We start from the raw sequence: 22,107 nt of genomic DNA on the forward strand, positions 1-22,107 counted from the left end.
ACTTTTACAACAGAGAAATGATGAGCTACAGGGCATAAATGGAACTGAGGGTGGGGGGAATCCTTGAAGAGAAAAAAATTTGCTAGATGGAATAAAAGGGAGACACATAATTCAAAGTAAGCAAGAAACTTAGTGCCCAAATCTTGGTTTCTAATATCATTCTGACACACAAAAGAAAAGGAACCAGGAAGCCTCCCAGAAATGGCAGAGGAAGAAAACTGATAAGATGAGCCTCAAGCACCTTTTCATGCCAGTAAGAAAATTCAAACAAAACAAAACAAAACAGACAACAACAACAAAAAACAAAGACAGGAGTATATCAAAGAGACACAGGAGCTAACTAAAGGCATTCTAAATGGTAAAACCTAGAGTGATTTGAGCAACAATATAAATTGAATAGACAGAGGGTATAACCAAAAATCCTATATAAAATAAATATATCTATGAGTTCATACTGATATGAATAATTGAATAAATAAACAGAAGAATTCCTAATGATTTAGGTAGATACTCCTTTCTCAAAAGGCAGAAGATAACTCCCCACTCCTTAAGTGTGAGCAGTGCATAGTGATTTCTTCTCAAAAGGTATACACAGTATGACCAACCTGATCATGAGTCAGTTGTCAAAGTTAATATTAACAATTAGAAGTCATTTTGATAGTATACACATTTAATATGCTGTGAAGAAAACCCATAATCCCAGTTAAATCATGAAGACAGCACCAATTAGGGAAATTCTCCATAATATTTGACAAGTACACTCAAAACTGTCAAGATAATAAAAAACAAGGAAAGTCCCAGTGAAGAGAAGCCTAGGCAGATATGAATAATAATTATAGTGTAGTATAAGATTCTGAAACAGAAAAAAGACACTAAAGAAATGTGAATAAATTATGGACTTCTGTTAATAATAATTTCTCATTAACTGTGACAAATGTACTACATAAGTGTAAGATATTAATAATAAGAGAAACTGGATGTGGTATGTATGAAAGCTCTCTGTACAATCTTCACAATTTTTCTCTGTAAAACTAAAACTTTTCTAAAATAAAAATGTTTATTTAAAAATAAATAAACATGCTCTCGTTTCTCTTCAGATCGCATAAATCTTTCACCTTTTACTAAAAATAAATAAACAACATGTAGGTAAGAATAAAAATCATAAATTATCGAGATGAGAAAGAACCTAACTATTCTCAGCAAGAAGTGTTTGGAAGGACACATAAGGTTTTAGGGAAAACCATGACATAATGAATATTGATTGTGCTTAAGAAAGTTTAGTTTGATGGGTTAGAGATTAGAATGTACAGTACCAAATAAACCCATAGGTGATTTAGGTTTATTGCAGTGAAGGTCTTTATTTGGGTAAATATCTGTACAAATGGCAGGGGGAAATTGATGAAACAGAAACTTTACATCCAGCCACATTCTTGTTTGGGGAAAATAGTTCTTTATCCCAATGAATGGAATATGGAGAGCCTTAAAAAAAATAATAACTGATTGAGATATGATTGGAAAGCATCAAGTGTGGCAGGAAGGTTTTCAGCTCTAGAAAGATGTTTGCAGAAGGGAGAGGAGACAAATACAATTGTCAGTTCATGAGGGGCACAGTTTCCACATGAAAATACATTAAAAGCAAAATCACCTTTGAACACCCTTAAATCATACATAAACAATAAATAGCATATACAGTTATATATAACAATCATATGGAGTAATATGTATATTCTCAATGTAACAGTAACACAACAGAGTAATTTTGCAAAGATAATATACATCATTTACCAATAGAATTGTGATCTTCTCACATGGAGGTATTCACACCATGATAGATAAGCATCTTTTTTTTGTAATAAGTTCATACAAAGAGGTGTATCTACTGTAAGCTAATGAAGTTTATGTTCTCAGTGGCTTAGGTCTTAAATTTTATCCACTCTGAAAAATCCTGCCTTTTAATTGAAGTGTTTAACCATTTTATAGTTAATGTAACTATTAAGATGGTCAGTTTTGGGGCTTCCAATTTTACTATTTGTTTTCTGTTCATTCTACCTATTTACTATTTCTCTGTTCCTTATTTCTTGGTTGTTTTGATTTAATTGAATATTTTTAAAATATCATTTTAATTTATCTATTATCTTTTTAACTTTACCTCTTTGTATTTTTCAGTGGTTTCTATAAGGCTTATGTATACATACTTCAACTTTTATTCTACTTATAATTAATATTGTATCACTTCACAAAAACTACAAGAGACTTACATTTCTATTCCTTATGCTATAGTTGCCAACTTTATTTAATCTACATATAGTATAGAGGCAAAGAAGGACATACTATAGTGATGAAATAGTCAATCTATCAATAAGATAGAATAATTATATACAATAATGCACCTAATAACAAAACTTCAAAAGAACATGAAGCAAAAACTGACAGGATTGGAAAAAGAATCCTGTACAGACAATTATTACAGACAATTATTACAGACAATTCAACTGTAATAATTAGAGACTTCAAAATTCTACTTTCTATATGGATAGAATAACTAGGGAAAAGATCAGAAAGAAACCAAAGACTTTAACAACACTGTAAACCAGGTAGACCTAAGAAACATTTGCAGAACACTTCACTCATCAACAGCAGAATGTACATTCTTTTCAAGGGCACAGGAACAATTCTCTAGAACAGACCATATGTTGGGCTATAAAACATGCCTCAGTACATTTAAAAGGACTGAAGCAATACTAAGTACATTCTCTTAACTAACATGGAATGAAATTAGCAATCTGTAACAAAAAGATATTTAAGAAATCCATATATAAGTGGAAATTAAATAACATTATTCTTAAATAACTAACCAGTTAAAGCAGAAACAGAAAAGGACAACAGAAAATACATTCAGATGAATAAAAATGAAAAAAATGTCAAAACTTATGGGATGCAGCAAAAGCAGTACTCAGATGGAAATTTATAGCTATAAATACATGCATTAAAAACAAAGAAAGATCTCAAATCAATAATCTAACTTTTTTCATAAAAAAACTAGAAAAAGAGTAAAATAAACCCAAAGAAAGCAGAAGGAAATAAATAATGAACACCAGAGTGGAAACAAATGACATAGAGCAGTGGTCCCCAATCCCGGGCTGTGGACCGGTACCGGTCCGTGGGCCATTTGGTACCAGTCCACAGAGAAAGAATAAATAACTTACATTATTTCCGTTTTATTTATATTTAAGTGTGAATGATGTTTTATTTTTAAAAAATGACCAGATTCCTTCTGTTACATCAGTCTAAGACTCACTCTTGACGCTTGTCTCGGTCACGTTATACATTTATCTGTCCCATCCTAAAGGCCGGTCCGTGAAAATATTTTCTGAGATTAAACCGGTCCATGGCCCAAAAAAGGTTGCGGACCACTGACATAGAGTATAGAAAAACATTAGAGAAAATAAAGAAATGCAAAAGTTGGTTCTTCGAAAAGATCAACAAAATTGATAAACCTTTGCTAGTTTGACCAAGAGAAAAAGAGCTCATAAAAGACTAAATTCAGGAATGAAAGTGAGGACATCACTAATGGTCTTATAGAAAGGAAAAGGATTATAAGTGAACACCATGAACAACTGTATGCCAACAAATAAGGCAATCTAGTTAAAATAAGTGAATTAATAGAAACAAACCATCAAACCTTGACTTACTAGAAAGAGATTATATGAATATACCTATAATAGGCAAAATCATTAACAAGTAAAGAAACAAACAAAAAATTCCACAGAGAAAAATTTAGAACCAAATTGCCTTTTGGTAAATTCTATCCATTTTAAGAATTAACACCAAATCTTCACAAACTTTTTCTGAAAACAAAAGAGAAAGAAATATTTTCCAAGACCATATAATAAAAATGAGTCAAAGATGGCCCTTTTAATGGTAGTCCTAGGTTGATTCCTTCTTCATAACAGACTAAGACCTATGAGCTCAAAGCCCACCAACACCAAACTAACATTCTTATATATCCAATAGTTTTAAACAGAGCCCCAGATTCCTTGGGAATGTCTCTACTACACATTTATCTGGAAGAATATCTTCACTGGTTTCCAGGTTTCTTTGTTGTTTGATGTTGTTCTTTTCCTTTTAGCACTTTGAAGAGTTTTACTGCCTCTGGATTTAATTTTTTAGTGTTAATGAAAAAAAAAAATCAGCTAATTATCATGCTGTTGTTTCCCTTCAGGTGATAGGTACTTTTTCTCTAGCTGCTTTCAAGATTCCCTCTTTATCTTGTTTTCAGCAGTCTGATCATGATATACACGATGACCCTAGGTGTGGTTTTCTTTATATTTATTCCACTTAAGGTTCATGAGCTTCTTGTTTCACATGTGCTAGAATTTTTGACATTGTCACATACTACTATGGTGTTTTAAAATTATGTTTCAATATATTATTCCTGCCCTGGCAGTTGGCTAACTGGTAGAATGTTAGCCTGGTGTGTGGAAGTCCCAGGTTAAATTCCCGGTCAAGGCACACAGGAGAAGTGACCATCTGCTTCTCCACACTTCCCCCTCTCTCCTCTCTCTCTCTCTCTCTCTCTCTCTCTCTCTCTCTCTCTCTCTCTGTCTTCCCTTTCCATAGACATGGCTCGATTGGTTTGAGTAATTTGGTCCTGCGGGCTAAGGATGGCTCCATAGCCTCGGCTCAGGCACTAAAATAGCTCCGTTGCCAAGCAGCAAAGCAGCAGCCCCAGATGGGCAGAATATCACCTGGTAGGGGGGCTTGCCCAGTGGATCACAGTCAAGGCACATGTGGGAGTCTGTCTCTCTGCCTCCCTGCCTCTCATTTAATTAAAAAAATAAAAAGTAAATAAGAAATAGATATTATTCCTGTGTTCTTTAGGTAATTTCTGTTGATCTAACCTCAAATTTACTCTTTTGTCAAACCCAGTTGGTATTATAAACACATCCAGTGAATTTTTATTTTGAACATTATATATTTCAGATCTAAAATTTCCAGTTGGTTCTTTTTGTTCTGTTTCTAATTATATTTCCTATTTCCTAACTCATTATGAGTATATTTTCTTTTATATCCCAAATATACATTATCTGGATCATCTCAGTATGAGTCTCCATTGATTAGTTTTTCTCTTGAGTATAGATCACATTTTCTTATTTCTTTATATGCATGTATATTAATTTAGTATGGTATCTGGACATTATGAAATGATACACTGTTTAAACTCTAGATTCTGTTTTATTTCTTCAAGGAGTACTAATTTCTAAAGCAGGCAGTGAACTTAGCTATATTCAAACTCCAAATTCTGTCTTCCCAAAGGTGTGTGTGTGTTAGGAGGGGGCAGTGGCTAAATTTCTGCTCAATACTTTTAGCTATAAGTAAGCTACTTGGAGTGCCTTATGGATGTGTTGTTTAGCTGTCCAGCACAAATTTAAGCAGAATATATACACAGAATTTGGAGCTTCTCCTCTATAGCTTTCTCCTTTCTTGAATATTCCCTTGACTTTGGTGCTATGGTCCCCAGAACTCTAGCCTCTGGTTCTTCAAGCCTGCAAGACTGTGGGTTTTTATTTGTTGGTGTTAGCCCTGAAGGAAAAAGCCATTAAAATAGAGAAAAAACTCAATGTTTCCTTCTTCCAAGTATTTACTTCTCTCAAGTTCTTGTCCATCTTTTTAATGTTCTTCATTGCCTTCAAGTAGATGACTTTTTATACTTTATCCAGAGTTTATAATTATTATCAGTAGAAAAGTTCATTTGATAGTTACTCCAATATTACTAGAGTGGATTTCCATGATTGGGTTGCAACAATGGTGAGTTCCATTCACAAAGTAAACATACTTGGAAAAAATGAGAGACATCTTGAAAGCAGGTAGAGAACAAGTACCTATCACATGAAGGGAAACAACAGTATGAATATTAGCTGATTTCTTTTCATTCAAATTAGAAACAATATATACGGTCAGTAACCATATATGCATGTGTGTATACATACGTGTGTGCATGTGTTAGAGAGGCCAACGGCCACTGACTTCATTGAAGAACTTTATGTCTGAGGGCTGGAAATAGAAAATGTATAGCTGTGCCCTTGAAATTGAGGGAAATCTATAGAATAGAGATGAGATAAGTAAAAGAATAAAGTTGACATTGACCGCTGGGGATGGACAAGTCTCAGGCATGAGGGGAATAAGTTGAGTTCCTCCCAAGTTCCTTCTGTGTTGATTTGCTTAGGGCTGCAAGTTCAGATATAGTCTATTCAGACTCAAGGCAAATCATGATCAAAAGCTTTTGCTATGACCACATACCTAAATTAAGTGCTTTTATTGCCCCTGTGCTGTAGTCCATGGGATATCAGAAAGAATAGAGAGGAGACAAGATAAAACTCTTTGTTATGGGCCCACGGTAGGGTCAATTCCTCATTGAAACTAGTCTTAAATAATCTTATATAGCTAAACTAATTCTGAAGGTGAAGCTATACCTCAAGCACACGGACTCACAAGAAAGTGTTCCTCTGTGGTTCAGACTGACCTGGATGGAAACTAGATGGAAGAAAATGCTAGAAGAAACACTGTAAATGACAAGGCTTGAGACTCTCATTTTCACTGAAGCCGAAAGAGGTGAAGCGAGTTATCAAGGTTCTGAAGCTACTTAGTAACAGATACAGGACCCAAATGTAGGGTTTGACTCTGAGTCCACTTTACTGAACCTTAATGATTTGCCAGGATTTTGCGAAATGATCGTTTCCCTCCAAAAAAGGTTTATACTGAGCAATAGATGCCTTGCTTTCACATGTTATGGCAGAAGAAATCAAGACTCTTATTTACAAAACAGCAGTGCTTGATAACTCATTTCAATTCATTTAACAGTTTGCCAGCTGGTGTCTGTGAAAAGCTCTGCTACCACTTTCTTCACTGGTCCAACAGCTATTTCAGTAAATGTATCATTATTTGTCATACATTGTAAAAATAGACTCTAAATTCAAGTTATTGTATATTTTTGTTCATTATTCAAGCCTAAGAACCCACTTAGCTAATGCAGATATCATACGCACCTTCCAAATAAAAGATCTGTTTTGGTAAATAAGGTTTTTATTGGCAGCGCACCACCCACTTCTATATTTCTAAAGAAACCTTTAGTTTTATTACTACTATATATTTTTTTTAAAAATAAAAGTGGTTTTTCCAAGAAATTTTCCCATTTCTTATAGTAAAGATGTGTAAATCATTTGGGGAATTTAAACACATCCATTAAATAATGTTAAAATGCTTGCTTTTCCTACTAGCATAGAAGTTTCTTAAAGGTGAGGCCCAGGCCTTCTCCATTACTGCACCCTCAGCATCAAGCATGGTGTCTGTAACATAACAATCGCCTCGTATTTGCTGAAGGACTAATGGGTGAATAAATGCAGGGGTCTTTCTTTTGGGTGACAGCTACAGAATTGAATTTCTCTATTTTCACGTAGCAGTTTTAGAACTGGGCACAGAGCCACTCAAGGGTCTGAGATACAGCTTATCAGAGTGCCTGCTGCGTCCTCCCTTGCCTCAAACTCAATTATAAAATCCCCTTTTTCTTGGGTTAACGTTCACATGGGATGATAATTGCCAGCAGCAGAAAATAGTGGAAAAACAGATCAAATGGACTACACTTTCATTTGATTCTTTCCCCTATCTCTAGACACAAGCCCCATCAGAGATCTTCAACTAAAAATCTTTTTCACAGTATCTCACTTGCCATAGCAACACAATGCCTGTGGACTTCTTGAAGACAAAAGAATGTCTCTTTTTATCTTCCAGGACAATGTCAACTTTATGTTCCAGGGTTTATCACAGTGCCTATTACATGATAAGTGCTCATTAAATATTTGTCAAAATAAGATAGTGAACAAAAACATCAGCAGGTATGTCCTACTTTGAGTAAACCTGACATTTGTTTTGTATACTTTAGTCTCAGTTCAGTCAATGTTACAGAATCCCACCTACTGCAGAAAATTAGGTCTCTCTGTAACAGTTTTAAAATAAAAGACATTTATGACTATTTTTCTGCATGGAGTTAAAGATATCATTTTAAAAACAAACAAAATAGTTTCCCATTTGTTAAAAGATAGATTCTTCTGATTTTGTATCTTTTCACAAACATTCCCTATTTTGTCAAATGAATCCATGCCACTAACAAAGCCCACAGCTATTCAAGAGCCAACATAACAGATACGTGTTCCTAGAACCTCAGGAAAACACTGTGCTAAGCTCTGACAAAGTCTCATCTTAATTCCTGATCTTAAACAAAACAATAGAGACCTTTAGTCAACATTACTCAGAAAGGGCCTTAGAGCCCTAAGGAAAGATAAATTGTTTAGCAGTTTCACATAATATTGTCAGCTTCCTCAATGCAACCTATTTGACAACTTAAGAACAGTTAACTGTCCTGAATTTGGCTGGGTATGTTTTGATGTTGTTTTTGCCTTTTTCTTGGGCAGTACCTCACAGCCAAGGACACTGGTTCCTGTACCAAATTTACAGCAATTTTCAAGGTATTAGCCCACTCTGAAATTAGAAATCCAAGTTGGTTTCCAGTTCTCTAATGAGCGTCCCCATAATGCATTAATGGAGGCAGAATTGTTCTATTTTAAAAGCCATGTTCATCTTTTTGGAACCCAGTCAGCGATGATGAAGAGTTAACCAAGCTTCTTTAGACAGTGTTGCATTTATTAGCTTCATTAATAACAATAATGGGAAAAAGTCTGTCTCAACTGAAGAAAAAGTCGCCCACAAGATGTAAATAAACTACTGTGCATGTTCATCAACTACATTCCTTATTGGATTTGAGACTGAACAAAAATTTAAGTTATTATTCATATTACTCATTAAATTTATATTTTGCTATTATTAGTGCTCTCAAGGCCCTGACAAGGTGTCTTTGAGAATTCTAATGCTTTGGCTCCTTTTCATTTTGCTGTAGGGGAGAGTATGCCAAAGAGTGCCTCCTTCTGCTCCCCTACCTCAGGCCCCTCTGGGCTTGCACACAGGGCTCTGCATCAGTTCTACCTGGTTTCCCAGCGCCTTCTGAATCTGCCCACTTCAATTCATCACACTTCAATCCCCTAAAGCACAGATGAGACAGGTCATCTCCCTACTAAAAAAAAAAAAATGTTACTGGCTATCAAATAAAGTTCAGCTTTGCCTGACATGCAAGGGCTATTTATAATCTGTTTCTAATTTGTTTCCCCAACTTTGTCTCATGTACACATCTAACCCCAATGAACCCAATTGCCAATTATGTTCACACTTTTTCCCATTTCTTCATGCTCTTTGTCAAGCTGACCTCTCTTCTCTAAAACACCTGGTGGCCAATTTCCACATGACCATTAATGCTAGCTCCAAGTTAGAAATAACTTTTTTCTCTACTTTCAATTCCCAAAGCATTGTGTTGGGATGACTCTTAAGCTCCTTTTGTGTGTTTGTGTGTGTGTGTGTGTGTGTGTGTTGTGTTATATTTATTTCACAAAAGGTATTATATTGCTCTACTTTCCTGCTCCAGACTTTATATCCTTTGAGATTAGAAAATGAATCACAGACATTTTAATGTTATGTGTAACTTCAGAAAACACAGCCAGGCACATAATAGGTAGTTAGTACATGAGGTTGAATGAATGAATGAGTGACAATTATCTCTTCTATATCACACTATTTTCCCACTCCAATCATATGACAAGAACACGAGCCATTTAAGCAATTTAATCATCTAAGCCAAAATGTGGGCTCTGAAGATCAGAGTGAGTCTATATGCAACAGCTGAGGTGTCAAAACACATTAAAAATAATAATGCAAAAATAACCAGGTGTAATCCAAAGCAGAGCATTTCCTTCTGGCACCTCTTCCCCTAGCATTCAATTTAGAATAGCGTTCTATAATTATCATATCTGCCTACAAGGTCCTGTTTTCTGCCGATTCTTATCTAGATAAAATGCATACAACTTTCAGAGATTGAAAATATTAGTGTAAAAAAAGAATTCATTCTTTTTTTAACTTACTAATAAAAATATACCATAAGTGACATAATACTCTTTCTGTCAAATATCCAACGCTGGGAAACGTTTCATCATCATTTGAGGCGGATAATGCTGACCGCAGCACAGATTTAAGAGAACCAGGAGTGTGGTTCTTAAGTTAGATAACAGAAATGAAACCACCCAAATCACTGGGCATTCATTCAAGACCTTCTATCAACAATATATATATTTTTGGATTCTGAAAGGTCATAAAAGAAGACATGGACCCTGCCCTCAGGATGCTTTGAGAAGACCAGGATGGATAACACCTATGCCTACTCCTAACGGGGTTCACGCTTCAGAAGCAGGCTGTGCCAGTACCTGGCAGATAGCACGGCCAGGTGCGAGTAAACCATGGACCGGCTCTGCCCCCCCCATGGAAGGGACAGCTGGCAAGGGGCTCTGGAGGACCAATTCACCTCCAAATTCTGTTGAACTCACATCTACTTTTTTTCCCCTCATTTTGTTCCCTTTACTTATATCTTCATGGCTACTACTCTACTTAGTTCAAGTTGGCATAATTTCACTGGATTAAATTAATAGCCCTACTATAAATCTCCCTGCCTTATGTCTAGTTCCCTTCTAATCAAGCCTTCACATTGTCTGCAGAGACCTCTTTCAAAAATAGAAGTACCCAAAATAGAAATATGTAATTTTCTTGCTAAAAATATGTAAATCACTCCTTATAGCCTTCAGGGTTAAGTAAAAAATATTCAACTCCCACCATGATCTGACTCTATTTCCGAAGCTACTTTTTCCAGTGTCCTCAAATCTGTCATTAAGCTCCAGCCATACCACACAGTTCTTTAGAGAGCCCTACTGTCCCCTGCCCCCAGGCCTCTACAGAGGCTCTGTCCTCAATCTGCAACTTTGTCCCACTCAGCTGCCTGGCCTGGGTATCTCCTGGTTGTTCTTCAAGTTCACCTGACTCCTCTAATCTCAAAGTTTGGAAATTGTACTTCCCACTCACTGTCACCTTTGCATCTCGAGACTGGACCAGCCTGGCTCTTCAACCTGCCCAGTTAGACAAGGCTTACTCAGCGGTCAGATCCTCTATTCTGAAGCGAAGACTTCAGTGGGCATTTCTTAGGCCCATTTTCCTTTGAGCAAACCGTTCCTAACATGCCTGAATGCATAATGCATTCCTTTCAACACCCCTGCTCTTCTGCAGAAGCCAGCATCTGTTCTCCAACCCACCCAATCACTGCCAACAGTATTTTAAAAAGGCCTATGCCAGCTGTCCTTGACCTTCAATATGAAAGGAACTCCGGGGCATTGTTATCCCTGAAAACCATGAACCAATGATGGACCGACTACCAGAAAGTTTTGCTATCCTAAAAATCTGCTAGCGGTTTGAGCAAAGGAAGTCAGTAGGTGCCTTCATAGGAAAGGCAGAAACAAGAACTGCTCTTGGACAGAGGGGAGAGCAGGTGACCTGGGATAGAAATGAACCGGGCCTTTCACTAGAGAAAATGTGGAAGATTCGGATTCACAAGGAAGATGAGATGCACTTAGAATAAATCTAAACTTCTTACAGTAACCTGTTATGAGCTGCACAAGATGACCCACATAACCCCAGTATCACTTGTTACCCCTCTCATTAGCTTTAGGCACTCTGCCTGCATTAGGCGTCTGAGGTACCAAGCGCTTCCCCCACACGGGCCCTTCGCACCTGCTAGTACCTCTGCTTGGAATAAGCATGTGCTGGTGCTGCGTTCCTGGACTCTTCCCTTCTTTCAGGTCGCAGTTTAAAATGTCCGCCTCTCTCAGAGGCTGTCACCAACCATCCCACTTACAGGAAACGACTTCCTACCTCATTATTTTATCAGATCACACTACCTCTTTCCCTTTAGGCCTTGCCACAGGCTAAAAATATCTGCTTGTTTATTTCCTGTCCTCTTCTCAAGACAAGAACCTTTACTTCGCGTTCGCTGTTGTGTCTGTCCAGCACATTGTGTCTGGCGCCCTGCAGAAGTTCAGTATTAGTAGATCAAATGAAAAAAATGAATGAATAAATAAGTGAGTCGGAAAGGAAATAATAAACGACATATAACAAGCTACAAACCTGACCTTAATTCGGGTGATCAGCACTGCTGCCTCTAGCATCTCACAGGGACATTCAGAGACCACAACCAACTACACTGCTCACAAACAGTAGGGGATATTTTTAAATGAATATGAAGTGATAAAAAAAGAAGCATTTGACTTTTTTTTATTAAACAAGGACATCAGAAAAGCAAACGACAAGTCCAAGATAGTTGCTTGACTATGCAAATTAGATGCAAATCCAACTTTTATTTCATTGGTGAAAATGTACTATATACAAGGCTGAAAGTATTGGAGTATCTGCATGTTCCCTGATCCGCTAATTTTTGTGAGCAGTATATTAACTAGAATCAATTTGGTCCCCAAATCTTTGGATCTATAAAGCTGTTGGGGTGGCCAAGTATGAAGGCTTGTTGGATGAAGAAAGAATTGTTTAAAACTTAAGTGGAGATCCTGAAGCAATGTTCAGGTGAGAGCATACCCTTTCTCTGCAGAGCCCAGCGTTGATGGCCGTCGCGACAGGTCCAGGTCACGGGCAAAGAACTCAGAGAGACTGTTTTCTGTTGGCTTGGTTCTTGTGAGGATAGGCAGAAATCTCTATAAGATTTTACTTTAAACTAAAAAATGAAATCTTTGACTTGATGTGTTTACTGCATATAGTAATTCTACCCATGGATGAGATGTTTTTCACTCCAAAGTCTATGAGGGTGACAGCAAGCGTTTGCCACGCAGGTCAGTGTCCCCCCTGCGTTTTGATGGATTGTGGTGGTATTTATATGTCTCCATATTCTCTGATAATTCTTTCTCCAAAGGTGTTTAATTCTTTACTGCCCCTTTAATACAGACTGGTGTTGACTTCTAGCTAATAGAATGTGATGGAAGTGATGCTACGTAACTTTCAAGCATTTAAAAAAGACAGCTTCCACCTGAAGCTTTCTTGGACGGCTAGCTCTGTAGGAAGCCAGCCACCATCTCACAAGCACATTCAAAATCTCTGGGAGGGGCCCACGAGCAGAAAGGCTGAGGTCTCCCACCAACATATAGTCAGTCCTATAAGTGAGACACATTTTCTTCTTTCTTTTATTTGGCTTTTAAATGTTACATATTGTTTTCTTCTTTGTGTATAGTTAATCAGGTTTTAACAAACTCATATAGCTGCATATCAAGGTACAGACAAGTTTTATTACCCCTCCGATTCTCTCTTATTGCCCCTTTGTAGTCAGCCCCTCTCCCTCCCCTACTTCCAGGGCCTGACAACCATTAATCTGTTTTTCAGAATGGAAGGAACCACCTTCAAAAGTAGATCTGTGGCTCAGGCCCATATCTCAGCCGCAGTGCGATGAGAAACGCGAGCCAGAATCAGCCTGCCAAGCCAATCCCCAATTCCCCACAGAACCTGCAAGACATAATAAATGTCAAGTGTTGTTTCCAGTCACTAAGTTTTGGGTAATTGTTACACAGCAACAGTTGCACTGGTTGCTTTTTAAAACTGTTTATTTTCAACCTAGAAATTCCACTGGTCTTGAAGCAGACCCAGTGGCCAAGTCCTCCCGCACAGGTAACTCAGGGAAACCGAAGATACAGCAGTGCCACTGAATGATAACGACCAAGCTGTCTGCTGCCTGAAATGTCGGCAAAGGCCAGAATAAAATTAAGTGGAACAGCATACAAGGCAGCCGATTCACTATCACCTGAAAATCCACGGCAGAAATAATTTACAAGGGAAAAATCTCTCATTCCAGTGCTCTGCTAATTGTGAAGGAAGGCTGATCATTCTGACTCATGTACTGCTTTTTATGATTTGAGGTCCCAGATAAGCTTCTTGTGTCTCTTTGAGATTAATTCCCATTCCTGCTAATAAAGGCAGAAGTTGTATTACAGAGGAAGTAATGAATTCTAGTGTCTTCTCTAGAAGGATGTTTTCACAGAACTTGGCTTCTCAATTCCAGGCCCTATGACCAGTGAATATAACTTCCTTCCATTTCTATATTCACTCCTGCTAAGATAGAATCATAAATGCGGGGGGAAACTCCCTTTTTAAAGGTATATAATGTACTTTACAAAGAATTCATTCCCAGGAAACTGTTGACTATGCCTATTCTGTACTTGAGTTCAAGCAAGCTTTCTAGTAAAATATATAAGCTCTCAAACTCAATTGTTTTAGACCAAAATAGTTAATTATTGGTGTTTTAGTTAGTCAATAATGAATCACTGGAAACAGATGCATCTATATCAGGAATCCTGGATCTCACCATAACTTAGAAGGGGACAGTCACTTCATTTCTCTGAGCCTCAGAATACTTCTCTGTAAAAAGAAGGGGCTTAATTCAGTAATGTTCAATGTTCTTTCCAGCACTATCAGTTTATGATGTTCAGAAAGATATTTTCAAGTGAGTTCTTTTGCCTATGTCATTAAATGAGAATTATACCAGGATAGTCTAGATCAACTATTTTCAGCCTTTTTCATTTTATGCTACACAGAATTACTATAATTCTGTGGCACACACACATACACATAAAAATACGCATTTTTTGCTGATCTGACAAAAAAACAGGTATAATTATGATTGATTTACAAAAGATAATAATAATAATTACCTACCTTTTTTGCTCCAAAGTGATTTTTTAAAATATCAGGTGCCTATACATATATATCAGGATTTCTGGTACAAAGAATTAACCAATCAGACACAATATTATTATGTGATGTGAACAATAAAATGCAGGTCTATTATATGACCTCTAGACTTATAGTTCAAGTTTCCTCTGTAACGATATAACTGCATTCTTTAGTTCTAAAACTTTTAAAAGAATAAGTGACAAAGTCTGCAAAATGAGTATTCCATTTTCACCTAGCTATAATTTTATAATTCATACTGTCACTGTTTATAAACAAGAAACTGCTTTATATTTGTGTTTTATGCTGAAAGAATTTAAACTATAAAGCAAACCTCTAAAGTACCTCTCACCATTAAACTTTATAATTCCATAATTCAATAACTTTCTTTGTTTTCTATATTGTATTCTATATTCAGAAAGAGGTGACTGTTTTTCTTGTTAAATTAACACTTAGAAGTAGAGATAAAATCTGTTTTCTGGAATGAATAATACTAAAGTTGAGTTAGTAACCAGCTTATGCATATTAATAACTATTTAGATCAACTTCATGAAAATTCTTTATCCTGTAAGAATAGTTTCTTTTTTTAAATTTGATCTGCCACTAGAAATAAAGAAAGGCAAGAGTGCTAACACTGTTTTATAGTTTCCAATGACTAAATACTGTGAATACAATAAAAATACAAAAGGTATAAATTTTTTGTGCTATTAAATTATGTACAAATAATAGGTAAAATGTTATATGGAGGTTACATGATTCAAGGTCAATATACAAAAATTAACTGCATTTTCTATTTATCAGAAACAAATATATAGAAATAGAATTTCAAAAATTATAACGTACTAGTGTTAAAGAACATAAATACTTGTAAAAAGTTTAACAAATATGTTTAAGACTATTACACTGACAACTGCAGAACATTACAGATAAAACTTAAAATAACATAAATAAATAGAAATAATAGATGTTCATGTATTGGAAGACTCATTATTGTGAAGAATTTAAATAAATTCTCTCCAAATTGATCTATAGATTGAATTCAATCCCATTCAATATTCCAACAAGTTTTCTACATAGAGATTAACAAGCTAATTATATAATTAATATAGAAATACAAAGGATTTAGGACAAACAATCTTTAGAAAGAAGAACAAATAGGAAAAAATTGCACTACCTAATGTTAAGACTTCTGTAATGCTAAAAAAAATCAATACAATGTAGTACTGGCATAAAGAAAGACAAATCAATGGAACACAATAGATTGTATAGAAACAGACTTACATACAATGAATAGATATTTAATAAAGGTGCCAAGACAATTCAATGAGGGAAAGAAAATATTTTCAACAAATTTGCTGTAATAACTTGGTAAATGTATAAAAAGAAAAGGATTTTCACCCCTACCTTACATCATATATAAAAATTAACTTGAGGTACATCATAATCATAGATGCAAAAACTAAAATAATAAAATTTGTAGAAAAAAACATACAGAATGCCTTTGGTCATGGATGTAGACAAAGATTTTTCAGATGAGACACAAAATGCAATCACAAAAGAAAAAAGAAGATAAATTAGACTTCCATAATTTAAATGTCTGCTCACCAGATATTCTTCATAGCATGAAGAGCCAAGTCTTGTCACCAATGTGGAAAAAAAAAATAACCATTCATATATCTGACAAAGGATTTGTATCAATAATATGTGAAAATCTTGCACTTACTACTGAATAATTAAAAGAGCAAACAACTAAATTTTGAAAAATATAAACAAAAGACATGAATAGACACTTCTCAAAGGAAAACACAAATGATCAAGAAGCATATTGAAAAAAGCACTTGACGTATTAGTCATTACAGAAACACAAATTAAAGCCATAAGGAAACACTCTTACATTCACTAGAGTGGCTAAATTTAAAGACTGACAAAAACAAATGTTGGTAAGAACATGGACTTCATATATAGCAATTTGCCCTTATCTCTGGGAAATATGTTTCAAGAACCCCCAGTGGATGCCGGCAACCACAGCTAGTACCAAGCCCTATCTATGTTGTTCTTGTCATATGCACACATTCCTATGATATAGTTTAGTTATAAATTAGGTACAGTAAGAGATTAACAACATAACTAATAACCAAATTGAATGATTATAACAGTATGCTGTAATAAAAGTTATGTGAATGGCTTTGGGGCCATTATTAAGTAAAATAAGAGTGTCTTGAACACAAGCACTGGGATACTGTGACTCTGCTAACAGAGAAGGCTACTAAGTGACTAATGGGCACAGGGAGCATATGCAGACTCATGTCCCAGTCAGGACTGAGCAAGACGGCACAAGATTTCATCATACTATTCAAGACGGTACACAATTTAAAACTTATGAATTGTTTATTTCTGTAATTTTTCATTCAATATTTTCAGATCACAGTTGACCGTGGGTAACTGAAACCAGGGAAAGGGAAAATTCAGATGAGAGAGAACTACTGTATATTATGTTTAAGGATGTACAATAATGAAGCAATCTTGAAAAAAACTTTGGCCATTTCTTATATAGTTAAAAATACACCCAACTTATTACCTACCATTTCTACTTCCAGGAATTCACCACAAAAAGTAAAACATATGTCAACAACAACAATAAAAAAAGAATGCTTATGAAAGTTTTACTCTGAATAGTACATCCCAAAAATGAAGAGGAGAATGGATGTATAAATTGTGGGATTTGGGGTAAAATACTATTCTGTAATAAAGAACAGAAGGCTATCCTGCTTCATATGCAACAAGCGGACACATTTCAACAACAATATGCTATACAAGAGAAGCTAGATACATGCACACAAAAATACATACTTTCTGCTTCCACTTATATGAGGTTTTAAAAACAGACTAAACTAATCTATAGAAAAAAAAAAATAAGAAAAGTGTTTCCCTGGAATAGAAGATTAAGATTGACTGGGAAGGGGCACATGGGAATTTTCTCAAGATAGAGAAGTTATGTATAGATTACCCAGGTGTTTGCCTTGCAAAAACTCACTGAACTATACATAGCACTTACTATCTAATCATTTGACAATATGCAAAATATACAACTTTAAAAAAAAATAGAAAAAAGCATAATTAATTTCCTGTAAAAATTACTCAATCGGGATCCTTTTAGAAATGATAATGATTGCCATATTAAGAATGTAGAATGTTAGGTGATTTTTTAAATTTGCTTCTTCTGTTTATTTATTCATTCAGCAATTATTGCATATCTTCCATGTAGCTGTCACTGTTCTAGGTGTTTTGAACACACCATTGAGCAAAACAGACAGACATCTGTTTTCTAGTTGCTAACAATCTATAAGGGGGAGTAAGGAGAAAAACAGGTAATCAGAAAAACCATAATAATAAGAAAAGCATGTACTGCTTAAAAAACGGGGACGTGCTACGAAAGAAAGCTTGTGACATTGCCATATTAAGCTCCAGTTGCTTGGCATCATTTTCTTTAAAGTTATGGTTATGGGTCCTGGCCGGTTGGCTCAGCGGTAGTGTTGGCCCGGTGTATGGAAGTCCCAGTTCGATTCCCAGCCAGGGAACACAGGAGAAGCACCCATATACTTCTCCAACCTTCCCCCTCCCCTTTCTCTCTGTCTTTTTCTTCCCCTCCTGCAGCCAAGGCTCTAGGAGCAAAGTTGGCCCAGGCACTGAGGATGGCTCCATGGTCTCCACCTCAGGTGCTAGAATGGCTCCAGTTGTAATGGAGCAATGCCCCACAGGGCAGAGCATCGCCCCCTGGTGGGCATGCCAGGTGGATCCCGGTCAGGTGCCTCCAGGAGTCTGTCTTTCTGCCTCTCCATTTCTCATTTCAGTAAAATAAAAGTTATGGTTTGGGCTTTACGAACTGATTAGCATTTTTGCCCTTATTAATCTATTGATCACACATTAGAGGCATTCCAGAAATAGAGGAGTATGTGTGTGTTTGTGTGTGTGTTTTAAAATGTGCTGAGTTATCATCGTTGATAAACCTCAAGCTTTTACAATATTTAATGCTTGAATACATATATATCAAGATGTCACCTGGGGTAGGTGAAAAGGATGTTTTCAAGGACAATGTGTTCAATGCTAATCGCATTTTCCATGTTACCGAGTCATAGTCACATTGAGTTATCAAGTCAAAGAGCAGCTCTTTTTGTCTTCTGTATAAAAGACAAGCTGCTCAAACATAACAGAATTCAGATGCCCAAGTCATTAAGATGTAGTTGTACATAAAAGATACAGCACTGATAATTCAAAATTGACAAGAAGAATATGCTCTAGGAATAATTCTTCTGTAAGTCATAATATCTGGCACAAAACATAAATAAAGCCCTATTTTTCTCCTTCAGTGCCCTGCCGTGAAGTCACTGAGCCAACTTGTTATCTGTCAGGAACAGTGAGTTGTGGGTAGGTTTTCAGCTCTTGAGAGACTCTTCTTGTATTTTTTTTCACGAGACATAGACTGAGCCCATAAGAAATCCTCCAACAAAAAGCAATAATAACGATTCAAAAGTTTCTGCAATAAGGTTACTCAGCATAGAAAAATATTAAGCCCCATTTTGTTTTTCTATAACTAGAAAACATACACAAAAGTATGTTAATGTTTGTTCTTATCTGTCCTTTTTAATCACATATCTTGAAATGATCAGTTTCTAATCAGGTTTTATAGATGTCACTAATGGACTTCCAATCCCAAATATATGCTGCATCAGAGGATTCTTTCATAATAACGTGTTTCTTTCATAATAATGTGTCTATTTGCCAGCTAACAGCTTCCATTTTCCTGCCTCTTAGCCTGTACATATAAATTAAGTCCCTTTCTTTGGCGAAATCTCCTTTACCAATATCATCAGAAGTGACCTGTCCCTCCCTTCAGCTCACACAGCATGATCTTCCACTCCACTTATTTGGTCTAGAATTGTAACAGGTTATTTCCTGACTACAATTATCTCTCTTGGAGGTTCATAGCCTGGTTGGAATAATAAAAACTGTAAGCTCTACACATGGAGCCCAATTTAAACCTAGGTTGCATTTGCAAAATTAATTTGCAAATTTTGTTTTTACAGCTATTATGAATGATGACACCCTGACCAACCCATAACAGCTCATCTCACCCATACAACATCTGACATATAGTGTCAACAGCACCCTTCACAGAATTATTTTTCCTGATAAAATGTATTTTCTCATGAACATATATAAGTAATTTTGTTTTACGTTGCTAAAATCAAGTTGATCAAAATGTATAGATGACCAAAAATGCTTAAATGGTTATTGATGATGAAATATTCTATAAAACCCCACCAATTGGTATATGCCTTATGAAAAAATCCACAGGACTAATCCTCTCTCTAAATTTCCAAGTTTCTACTCAGAATCTTCTGTGAAACTTCACATGAACTTTGAATGCTTATTGGTTTCTATCAAGTCAAGACAGTATCTATCAAAATGGGGTGAGATAGCCAGGCATTGACTACATTGTGACAGACTGCAATATCTTGCCTCAATTTTTTGGGTTTTCTCTATTAAAGGTGCATGGGCTTGCTTTAAACCATGAAATGAAATCAATGCATTGCCCTGTTTGGGCTGAATTCATAATAGCACAAACGTTTAAAATAAGATAATGCAATTTGGCTTTTTGGCATCTTCTCTCGTGTTGTTCATGTCTAAAAGTATTCATTAGAGATGGTGCTTAAAGATAAAGCAGAAGAAAAAAATCTTATCGATGGGTGGCTTTGATCTGAAAAAGTCAATAAACATATGGAAATAAGAAACACTTTGAAACAAGGACATTACAAAAATTAAGCTAGTTTTTTTGCTTGTTTCCTTTTTCTTCTATTCCTTTTGGATGAGCCTAATAAGAATAATCATGCCAATTCGTGAAAGCACAAGCCTCTCTCCGAAAGCCCAGTTTTGGGACAGAAGACAGGGCATTTCTCTTACCTCTTAGTTCCCCCATATCCAGAGTTGTCCCAAGTTGTTCTAATAAAGCAACTCTTGCCGCATTTTTTTTGTGCTTCTTGCCATCATAATGTTGCTGGGCCATCAGAGGATTATTAAACCAGGCTGCACAGAGCCCACAGTATCTGTCTGAATCTCTTCTTTGATAAGGAGATGCGACCACGGGAGCAGTGTCCACCCTGGGAGGCTTAAGTGAGCTCAGGGGCGCGGCTGTGAAGGCAAACAAGCAGAGAGAGTACAGGCCGAGTTAGTTCACTTGTCCTCAATCTCCGAAGGTGGAAGACTCTCATGTTCATTGTAGAGTTCAAAAAAATCTAAGACCCTATTGAGGGCATAACAATAATCTTGGCCAGTCTTTGTTTTTGAAGTTAGAACACAACTGAAAATTTCTAATTTAATTTGATCAGAGTTCTCACTTTGTCATGCTCACCTCTGATAGTTCAGGAGACCATTCCTTGAAAGAAAGAAAGAAAGAAGAAAGAAAGAAAGAAAGAAAGAAAGAAAGAAAGAAAGAAAGAAAGAAAGAAAGAAAGAAAGAAAGAAAGAAAGAAAGGAAGGAAGGAAGAAAGAAAGAAAGAAAGATCTTTTAAAATAAATTCTTGAAGATAAGGAGTGGTCTGTTCATCAAATTGAAGCCAAACCTTGAAATAAACATTTGAACAATCATGACGTGAAATATTCTAATGAATGAACAGATGAGACATTTGTGTGCCATAAATAGAAATCACCAATAAATAAAGGATTTGCCCAAGTGATAGCAGATCTTTCAATGATGTGGATTGTACCAATTAGCATCATGCTAATTTCATTGTCAGTTATTTCTAAGTGTATTGTGACAGGTTATTTTCAACCTATAACTGCTAAAATTGATGTTGAAAGTACATTAAAAAAAAAAAAAACAGACCAAATGACAAACACTACAGAGCAGATGTTGCTTCTCTAAACTGAAAAGGCATGTATCACTATTTTAAGATTGCACATGCCCAGCTATTAATGTAACACATTCCATTGTGAGTTTATAGTTATTTTTGGTTCAGAAAAAAAAGAAAAGAATCTAACTTGAAATTTACTAACAGAAAGTAAAAAATAACTTTCTTATGTATTACAACACACGAGTTGCTTTCATCCTCACAATAACTGACTCTTATTATTGTCCCATTTCCCAGACGATGGACTTCAGAGATGTCAAATGATTTACTGAAGGTGTGATCTCTAGTTATAGCAAAGGGAGAACTCCAAACCGAACCCTTAATTTCCAAGACCAATGTTTCTTTTGATACCCCTAAGGACTCTTTCCATACTTCTTAATAAACAAAGGGATTTCTTATTTTTCTAGACCTCATTCATTTTCATATTTTATATGGGATTTTATTTGGGGGGGAGAGATTTTCTGATTCAGATATTTTGGCCGAGAAAAAAAATGTA

General features: G+C 35.9%; 1 protein-coding gene across 2 annotated transcripts in view; it reads right to left on the reverse strand.

Annotated features, from left to right (window-relative positions):
- The window catches only part of ZMAT4 (zinc finger matrin-type 4), a 361,668-nt gene that overhangs the window by 111,212 nt on the left and 228,349 nt on the right, over positions 1-22,107 (reverse strand). For both annotated transcript variants that reach the window (XM_066236449.1, XM_066236448.1), the window contains one exon: positions 20,665-20,892. In XM_066236449.1, coding sequence (XP_066092546.1) covers positions 20,665-20,892 — 228 coding nt within the window. The remainder of the gene's footprint in view (positions 1-20,664; positions 20,893-22,107) is intronic.

This window comes from Saccopteryx bilineata, chromosome 6 (assembly GCF_036850765.1).
Source record: "Saccopteryx bilineata isolate mSacBil1 chromosome 6, mSacBil1_pri_phased_curated, whole genome shotgun sequence".
Taxonomy (NCBI): Eukaryota; Metazoa; Chordata; class Mammalia; order Chiroptera; family Emballonuridae; genus Saccopteryx; species Saccopteryx bilineata.